This window comes from Phoca vitulina, unplaced genomic scaffold, assembly GCF_004348235.1.
Source record: "Phoca vitulina isolate PV1807 unplaced genomic scaffold, GSC_HSeal_1.0 scaffold62, whole genome shotgun sequence".
NCBI classification, from domain to species: Eukaryota; Metazoa; Chordata; class Mammalia; order Carnivora; family Phocidae; genus Phoca; species Phoca vitulina.
In genome coordinates, this window is record NW_022589765.1 from 6,108,486 (window position 1) to 6,118,861 (window position 10,376).

A 10,376-nucleotide genomic window follows, 5' to 3' on the forward strand; every position below is an offset into this window, starting at 1 on the left:
CCTGCTCGTCGGGAGGCCTGAATCTCTCTCTCCCACTCCCCCTGCTTGTGTTCCCTCTCTCACTCTCTGTCTCTGTCAAATAAATAAATAAAATCTTAAAAAAATAATAAATAAATAAATCTTAATATATATATGTATATATATATATATACATACATATATAATTTGTCTATTGCCCAGGGGTTAAGGTCTTCTTCTGGTTCTCAGGGGAAGGAATGTGAGAAGGAGCAGGGTGAGGCTAATGGACCTCGATCTCTGACCTTGAATTTGGTTGCTACTCTTGGACAGCTACCTCATGACCATGAGCTCTCTTTCCTTATCTTTTCACAGCCCCATCTCAACCAGGATGGTGGCCAGCTTTCTTATTTCTTGCTTGGAATGAATGGACTGAACACTCTTTTCAGCTGAAGGTGACATGGAGTTTTGAAACTATACAGTGCTTTCATCAGTGGAACGTCAGGTTTGGCTGTGGAGATCCCTGAGTCTAAGTCTATATGTTAAATAGCAGAAGAGCCAATTTAGCACCTTGACATTTTTTTATTTTTTAATTATTTTAGAGAGAGTGTGCGTGTGAACAAGCACTAGTTGGGGGAAGGGCAGATGGAGAGGGAGAAGCAGAGAATTTCAAGTAGACTCCACTGCCAAGTGCGGAGCTCAGTAGGGAGCCTGCTTCTCCTTCTCCCTCTGCAGCTCCCCCTGAGTGTGCTAGCTTGTGCTCTCTCTGTCACATAAATAAAATCTTTTAAAAAAATGTTAGAACCTATGCTTTATGGTGTCTGTACTGATGAAATACGGGAGAACTCTTGGGAGCTATTTGCATATAGAATTCTAGCCTTAGAAGGGGGAGGAGGAAATCAAAGATAGCCCCAAATTAACTATTACTGCTGATGGTCGCAAGTGGCAATTAAAGCGCTGCGGATTTTACGTTCTCTGCCCTATCTCAGGACACCATGGACTCTGCAAGTTTGTTCCAGGAAGCTGTATCATTGGCATACTGAATCCCAGTCTGGAGCCTGGTACAACAGGTTCCTCTCCTGTAATCTGGTGTAAAGGGGAAAATGCCATGAGTTTTCTTTAAATTGTGTCTGATCTATTAGACCATTAGGACCAGGAAACTTGTAAAATCACCACTGTTCATGGCTCCATGTGGTGAAATATATTTAAATATAAAGTATATATTCAAATATATTTAATAGTTAAATTAAATATATTTAAATATGATGGAATATCATTTGGCCTTAAAAAAATTAGAAAATGCCATTTACAAAAACTTGGATGAACCTGGAGGACATTATGTTGAATGAAATAAGCCAGACACAGAAAAGACAAATAGTGCATGATCTCACTTACATGTGGAATCTAAAAGAATTCAACTCATAGAAACAGAGAGCAGAAGGATGGTTTTTAGGAGCTGGAGTTTAGGGGAAATGGGGAGATGTTGGAGAATCTCATATATGCAAGATTAATACGTTCTGAAGATTGTACACCATGGTGATTACGTTAACAATACCGTCTTGATACTTGAAATTTGCTAAGAGAGTGGATCATAAGTGTTCTTACCAGAAATAAAAGGCAAACTAGTGAGGTGATAGATATGTATGTTAATTATCTTGATTTTGGCAATTGTTTCACAATGTACACATATATCAAAATATCAAGTTGCACACCTTAAATATTTGTAATTTTTATTTGTTATACCTCAATAAAGCTGAAAGAATTAAGATAAAATAGACACAGAAATAGAGGAGAGGGAAGAAGCTGGTAAATAACACCAGGTGAGGACATTTAAAAGAACATGACAACAATAATAGTAGAAACAATAACTAACCATTATACAGGAACAACAGCTAGGTTTATAGAGCACTTAGGAAGTTCTTTTTGTTCTCCTCTGCTACCTTAACCCTTATTCTCCACCCTCCCCAACTCCCAACAAAGAATTTGCATTTACAAATCGTGTTATTATCTCAAACCCCAGCCCTGTGTTGTCCCTCCGGAAGCAGTGGTGGAGCGCCTACTTAGTGCCAGGCATTTCGAATTCTGTGATGAATAAAGCAGGGCTCCTAGAGGACACTTAGCATGATGAGCACTGAGTCATGTACCGATTTGCACTATATCGTACCCCTGAAACTAATATAACACTGTATGTTAACTATACTGGAATTAAAATAAAAAACTTAAGTAAAAAAAGGGCTCCTTCCTTCCATGAGCTTAATCGAGTGGCGAAAAAATATGCTCTGGGAAGATAACATAAAACAAGTAAATTCCTGATGGGAGGGCGATCTGGCTGCAACATCTGTCACCCCATTGATAGCCAGGGTTGATTCATCTGATCTGGCTGGGGGAAAAAAAAGAAAGTAAAATTGAATTAAAACAAGTAAATTCCAGTAGGCAGGAGGTGCCTGGCCGTGTCCTCTCCAAGTCGGGAGGTGGAAGGGTGAGTGGGAGGCCAGGTCACCTTATGAAGGGACCTGAGTTCAGGGAGTAGGATTTATAAGGGCTTGACGTGGATGGATGGAAGACAAGGATGAAAATGGGTGCAAGGAAGGCAGAAAACGCTTAAATGGGATCATTCCGGAACTGGATGAACTATGAAGGGGACTCTGAAGGTAGGCGGGCTCCTCAGGGCGAAGGTGCATCCGTCTCACTCACCCCCTCCCTCTCCTAGCCCAGGAAGGCGAGTCCGGGGCCCCGGCCAGGGGCCGGGGCCGACTCCCGTAGGGGCGCGGGGAGCGGCCGCGACAGAAGGGAAGGGGGTGCCGCGGGGCACAGAGGGCCGCAGTCGGGTGCGGGAGCGGGAGCGGTAGGACTGGTTTGGGGATCCTTGATCGAGGCCACCCCGCTGATGGCTCAGGCCATTCCAGTTCCCAGACCGCGAGCGGGAGCGGCGGCCCCGGGGGGCGCGGGCGGATTTGCTGCGCTCGGGACTCTTAGACTCTTCCCTCCGGAGCCCGAGGCCTCCCGCCCCTGGCGGTGCGAACCCGCCGCTGGAGCCCCTGTTGCCGCCAGGGCGCCTGGGCTTCCAGAACGCGATGCCACGCATCGGCCCAAAGCGGAGACGTGCAACTAGTGCCAGGGAAGTCGACAAAGCCCGGCCGGCGCCGAGGGGGCTCCTGCCCGCGCCGGGGCGGCTGTGTGCGTGCATGCAAACGGGCCGCGGAGGCAACCCCGTGCGTGCTTCCGCCCGGTTCCTCCAGACCCTCGTGGCGTCCAAGTTGAACAGGAGACCGTGGCTTTTCTCAGCCGGGTGCCCGAGATGACTGGCGGGAAGGGCGATGGGCCACAGGACATTTCGCGAAGAGCCCCGTCGGGCGATACAGTCAATCCAGCTTGCATTAGGGGTGTGTGTGTGTGTGTATCATATATTACATAATATACGGTGTGTACTGTGTCGTGTTCATATAATAGAGGAGTGGCTCTGGGCGCCTCGGTGGCTCAGTCCCTTAAGCGTGGGACTCTTGGTTTCGGCCGAGGTCATGATCTCAGGGACGTGAGATTGGGCTCCAAGCTCAGCACAGAGTCAGCCTGGGATTCTCTCTCTCCCTCTCCCTCTGCTCCTCCTCTCTGCCCCCACCCCCACCCCGCCCGCCCCGCTGCTGCTTTGTCTCTCTCTCTCTCAAATGAATAAATAAACCTTTTTAAAAAATTAAAAACAAAACAAAACATGTTTTTTAGGGGTGCCTGGCTGGCTTAATCAGAAGAGCATGTGACTCTCTCAGGGTTGTAAGTTCAAGCCCCACGTTGGGTGCAGAAATTACTTAAATAAATAAAACTTTAAAAAAAACCCAAAACATGTTTTTTATTATGTGAAATGTCAGGCATACACAAAAGCAGAGAGACTCACAACCTTATGTAGTCATCTCTCAGTTTCAACAATTATTCTTAGCCAGCCTTGTTTCATCAATACCCAAATCAATTTAACATACTTGCATATGCTCCTGGATTATTTTGATGTAAATCAAGACATCACATAGTTCCATCTGTAGATATTTCAGTGTGTAATTCTAATCATGCCTCTTTCCATTATGCCACATATTCCACAGGTTTTACTGTGCTGATAGGATGGATTATGCAATAATAGTAGTGAACATCTTTTACAAGATTTATTTATTTATTTGAGAGAGAGCACAAGTGGGGGGAAGAGCAGAGGGAGAGAATCTCAAGCAGACTCCCCACCAAGTTCGGAGCTCGACACAGGGCTCGATCCCAGGACCCTGAGATCATGACCTGAGCTGAAAACCAAGAGTCGGCTGCTCAACCGACTGAACCACCCGGGTGCTCCAGTAGTGAACATTTCTGATGGCTTCCTCTGTGGCTAGACATTGTGCCAGGTACTTACATATGTTATGTCATCTCTTCCTCTCATCAATTCTATGAGAGACACATTGCTATTATTCCCATCTTATAGAGAGTCTCCACATAGAAGTCCTCCCTAATATATATATATATATACACATACATATACATATGAAAATATGTACTTATATATAACATTTATGTATTACTAATATGTTATCCATATCATATAAAAATTTAAATACTTATATAAATACTTTTATTTTATTTACTTATAAATTTATATTTATTGTACTTTTAATAAATTTATATATTTATTTTATATATGTAAAATATACAACTGTATACAGAGATAAGAAAAAGTAGTTTCATTGTTTTTTGTTTTTTCTTTAAAGGAAATCATGTTCCCTCTGGTAATGTTAAATTCCCATGAACTGGGGTTCGCATATCCCATTTTCCACTCACAAAGACCCAAAGGTCAAAACTTATTTTCCAGGGGCGCCTGGCTGGCTCAGTCGGTGGAGCATGCAACTCTTTGTCTCAGGGTTGTGGGTTTGAGTCCCACAATGGGTGTAGAGATTACTTAAAAATAAAGTCTTTTTTTTAAAGATTTTATTTTATTTATTTGTCAGAGAGAGAAAGAGGAAGAGTGAGCACAAGCAGGGGGAGCGGCAGGCAGAGGGAGAAGCAGGCTCCCACTGAGCAAGGGGGCTGATGTGGGACTCGATCCCAGGACCCTGGGATCAGGACCTGAGCCGAAGGCAGGCACTTTAACCAACTGAGCCACCCAGGCGTCCCTAAAATCTTTTTTTAATTTTTTTATGTTTTTTAAGATTTTATTTATTTATTTGAGACAGAGAATGAGAGAGAGAGAGAGAGCACATGAGAGGGGGGAGGGTCAGAGGGAGAAGCAGACTCCCCGCTGAGCAGGGAGCCCGATGTGGGACTCGATCCCGGGACTCCAGGATCACGACCCGAGCCGAAGGCAGTCGCTCAACCAACTGAGCCACCAGGCGCCCTAAGATCTTTTTTTTTTTTTTAAAGACTTTATTTATTTGAGAGAAAGAGAGAGAGAGTGTGTGCACATACGAGTCGGGGGAGGGATAGAGAGAGAGGGAGAGAATCTCAGCAGACTACTCCATGAGCGATGAGCGTGGAGCCTGACTCAGGCTTGATCTCATGACCCCAAGACCATGACCTGAGCCGAAATCAAAGTCAGACCTTAACTGACTGAGCCACCCAGGAGCCCCATAAAAATAAAATCTTTAAAAAAACAAAACAAAACAAAACTTATTTTCCAAACATGGCTAATTATTTCTCACCAAATAGTCTTTTTCAGATATACTAGCCTGGCTGCTGGCTTCAGTCACGTGCAGGCATCTTGGCAAGCTCCTTTCTGAGGTGCGCGAACCACAAATATTCAGTATTTGGCCTGTAGAGGAAGTGGAATACATCACCTTCAATCCATGCGTGCTTTTAAATACCTATTCTTGGGAGGGCGCGGGGCGCCTGGGGGGCTCGGTTGAATCTCCGATTCCTGATCTCAGCTCAGGTCATGATCTCAGGGTCTTGGCATCAAGCCCTGGGTTGGGGTCAGGGTGGATTCTGCTTGAGAGTCTTTCCTTCTGCCCGCCCCCCCACCCCGCTCTCTCTCTAAAATAAAGAAATTAATTATTTAATTAATTTAAATAGGAGCCAGCGTGGCTGGCTCAGTCGGTAGAGCATGCGACTCTTGATCTTGGGGTTCGTGAGCTTGAGCCCCCCATTGGGGGGTATAGTTTATTTTTTAAAAATTAAATAAATAAATAAATTCCTCTTCCACCACGCTCTCCCAGTATATAGTTCGGTAATATTCAGATTGAGGTCTTGCTTTAGGGATTTTTTTTCCTCTACATTAAATTTAAGGGACATCAAAACCTCAAGATTCCTGATAGATGATACCTTTTGCACAATTTTTAAAAAATCAAAATTAATTATTATGAACAAATTATCAAAAAAATTATAAAGACTTTATTTGAGAGAGAGAGAGCAGGAGCAGGGGAGCAGAGGGAAAGGGAGAAGCAGGCTCCCCGCTGAGCAGGGAGCCCGACGTGGGGCTCGATCCCAGGACCCTGAGATCATGACCGGAGCCAAAGGCAGACGCTTAACCGTCTGAGCCACCCAGGTGTCCCAAATTATCAAAATTTTAAAGAGAGACAGAATCTGACCCTTCACTTACACAACTGGCCACCCCTTCCTCTTCTCAGCCTGATTTCAGTCAGACACTGTTTACAAAAACCTAACTAGCATCAGGCTAACATTTTTTTAAAAATACTTTTTTTAAGATTTATTTTTTGAAGTCATCTCTATACCCAACATGGTGCTAGAACTCATGACCCCAAGATCAAAAGTCGCATGCTCCGACGACTGAGCCAGCCAGGTGCCCCACAACCCTTCATTTTTCTGAAAATTGTTTGTGCTCTGAAGTGATGTTATATTCTTTTTAAACTTTCTGTATGTATTTACAAATATTGGTTATTTGCTTTGTTTTGTTTCATTTTATGTTTTTGGCACATTAAACAGAGTGATAGACCCACTGGGTTTGTAGCCTCGCAACAGGGGCAGTCCTGGAGACCATGGTCTTCATGGTGATTCTGAACACGGAAAGGCCTTTAGCCCTTCACAGCATCTAGGGAATCCACAGGACAGGACTCGGTCACTTGCATCTTTAACTAACTGACACTCATTGGGCTAACTGAGATCCTTGAGTTTTATCCTCAGTCAAGGAAGAGGGAGAAAGGAGAAAAAAAATAATGAAATAGCGTAAGAAATAAAGGAAAGAGGAAGAGAGGTACATGGTGGGGAGCAGGAAAAGGCCAGTAATAATGGGGAAGAGGCAAGACTCTTAACTATAGGAAACAAACTGAGGGTTGCTGGAGGGGAGGTGGGTGGGGGGGTGGGGTAATGGTGACAGATGTTAAGGAGGGCACTTGAAGTAATGAGCACTGGCTGTTATATGCAACTAATGAATCACGAAATTCTACCTCTGAAACTAATAATACAGTATAGGTTAATTAAATTGAATTTAAATTTAAAAAATGAGGAAGTTAAGAGTGTGTGGGTCCAGGGGCGCCTGGGTGGCTCAGATGGTTGAGTGTCTGCCTTTGGCTCAAGTCATGATCTCCAGGTCCTGGGATCGAGCCCCATGTCAGGCTCCTGGCTCAGCGGGGAGTCTGCTCCTCCCTCTCCCTCTGCCTCTCCCCCTGCTTGTGCTCTCTCTGTCTCTGTCTCTCTCTCTCTCAAAAGAATAAATAAAATCTTTAAAAAAAAAAAAAAAGTGTGGGTCCAAAGCCTGACTCACTGTGTGTCCTGGGCCAATTGTGTGAACCTGTCAACTTCCTCACCTGAAAAATGGGCATAATAACAGTGCCTGCATCATTAGGTTTTCATGAGGGTTCAGTGAGTTAATGCATGTAGCCTCTTCTACTCCAAACATCCGATCCATCAGCAAATCCTCTTAACTCCACCTCAAAAACACATCCCCAAACCTTTCACTTTTCCCACATGCCTTAAACCTCACCACTCTTATCTGAAAGTGGAATGTTGCATTAGCTTTCTGTCTCCCTGCTTTCATCTTTTCTCTCCCATGACCATTCTACACTAGGAAGCCAGAGCAATCTGAAAGTAAAATGTGAATTAGACTCTGTTGTGCTGGTGACTATAACTTTTACAGTGCTCATCCCTCTGTTGGGCCTAGAATAGGCATTTAATACATGGTAACTATTATTGCATTATTATTTTCTGGCTCCTAGGAATAAAATGCCTTAGATCTAGAAAGAGAATCTATCTGTTGAGTGAAATGAACACGAAGCAGCCAACACAGGCTTATGGACTGAAGCACATACATGTGCAAAAAGACACGAGTATTATTTTCACAAGAAAATGTCCTATTTTCATTGCACACACATCCTCTCCCCTCTTGGGCTCATGTAGAAAAAAATTCTACAATTTGACTACTGTAGGTACAGGGCTTCAGTGGAAATGTGAGTCCGCTTGGTGAATGATCATTTGTGAAGTTTTTTTATTATCACCTCCATTAATCCTCACAACATCCCATTATGATTGGTAGTTAGAATTGTTATTCCCATTTTAAAGATGATTAAACCAAGGCAGGGACGCCTGGGTGGCTCAGTTGGTTAAGCGTCTGCCTTCGGCTCAGGTCATGATCCCGGGGTCCCGCGATCGAGCCCCACATCGGGCTCCCTGCTCAGCAGGGAATCTGCTTCTCCCTCTGCCTGCTGCTCTCCCTGCTTGTGTGCTCTCTCTCTCTCTCTGACAAGTAAATAAAATCTTAAAAAAAATAAATAAATGGGACGCCTGAGTGGCTCAGTCAGTTAAGCGGCTGCCTTCAGCTCAGGTCACGATCCCGGACTCCTGGGATCGAGTCCCACATCGGGCTCCTTGTTACGCAGGGAGCCTGCTTCTCCCTCTGCCTGCCGCTCCCCCTGCTTGTACTTGCTCTCTGTCTCTCTCTTTCTGATAAATAAATAAATAAATAAATAAATAAAATCTTAAAAAAAAAAAAATCGACCCAATCTAACTGAGCCACCCAGGTGCCCCAGTTTCCTGGCTACTTTTGCTTAGAATAGGGCTCCATTTGAATTTTAAAATAAAAAGTAAAGTAAAGTAAATTTAGCTTAAAAGATTTAAGTAAATACTAGCATGGTTGGTATGGAGTTAGGGCCACACTCAGCCGGGGTACATGAGTGACTGGACGTTAGATAACATTGAAGCACACGGTGGGGGAAAAAAAGCTGAGCAAGAGATCAGGTTGATATTTTTAGGAAAAGGGGTGGAGAGGAAGGGGCGGAAAAGAGGGAGCAGCAGGGGGCAAACGTGGAAAGTCACTTGGGTTCATGCCAGGAGCCCAGTACGGGAACCGGCTGAGCTTGTATCGGGGACCTGCTACCACAGACGCCAGAGCGGAACACTACGGAAGATGCATACTCCACTGTGGTGTCCAAAGCTAGTAAAATGCACTAGGTTTTTTGGGTGCACTAAGCACTGGGGGGGGGTCTAGTCTACACTTGCACTCTGATGTGGATTCATCACTAAAAATCTGGAATACTTGAACTTTTTCAAGGGGCACATTGGATTTCTTGTGGAACGCACCTTACCCAGAATGCTCCGTAAAGCCGGCACCAAGATCCCACTCTGGGCACCCCTGGGAACATGGCGGGCTCTGCTTTCTGTGTCCTTGCAGAAACTCAGTTAATCATTTTAGCTTAATTACTAGCCTATGGTGTGTGCAGGCTGCCAAATATAGAGAGCTGGACCAAGACCCTTTCTCCAAACTTTTCCAAAAGATTTCCTGTAGGTAGTGTGAAGCCCCCATCTCTCCCCCCCACACCCCCTCCGCCAGTCATTGCCCCCAAATCAGTTTGCATAATCCAGTAGTGCCCCTTCCTCAGAGCTGACACTCTGGTCAAGTCGGGGAGTGGTAAACTGAACTGTAAATTAGAGCCCCCATTCTCCACACACCCAAGCCCCCTACCAGCACCCATCTTTCCCTTAGTGCCTATATTTTGGCCACGCCCCGGCCACTTGCATGCCTAAGCAAGTCCCGCCCACCGCAATTGGCGGGAAAAGGAAAGCCAATAGCAATCTTCTAAGGGGGAGTGTGTGGGCGTTGAACCCGCCCCAAACCCTGAGGGATAACAGGAGGCGCTAAAAGAGGACCGGCTTCCGCCTCTGCCTGCAGCTCTGCTCTGAATCACCAGAGGGTTTGTGGAAGCGCTGTACTTCCACCTCACCCCGGCCATGGAGCCTCTGCCCCCAGGCAGCTACTATGACCCCGGTGACTACTATGACCCCGGTGACTACTATGACCCCAGCAACTACTGGCTGGGAATGTACGACATGGAAATGAGATCCGAATCTGTGCAGGGTGCAGCAGCAGAAGCTGAAGGCGGCCGCCTTCAGGAAGGAAATCCAGGCTTTGCGGGCAGCACCAACCACGAAGGCATCAACAATGAAGGCTACATCAACTTGGAAGGTGACATCAACAATGAAGGCTACATCAACTTGGAAGGCGACATCAACAA

General features: G+C 45.3%; 1 protein-coding gene across 1 annotated transcript in view; it reads left to right on the forward strand.

Moving 5' to 3' along the window:
• Positions 1-10,092: 10,092 nt before the first annotated feature.
• The window catches only part of RHOXF1 (Rhox homeobox family member 1), a 779-nt gene continuing 495 nt past the window's right edge, over positions 10,093-10,376 (forward strand). Inside the window, exon 1 of the mRNA XM_032391408.1 lies at positions 10,093-10,327. Within this exon, the coding sequence (XP_032247299.1) occupies positions 10,093-10,327 (235 nt within the window). The remainder of the gene's footprint in view (positions 10,328-10,376) is intronic.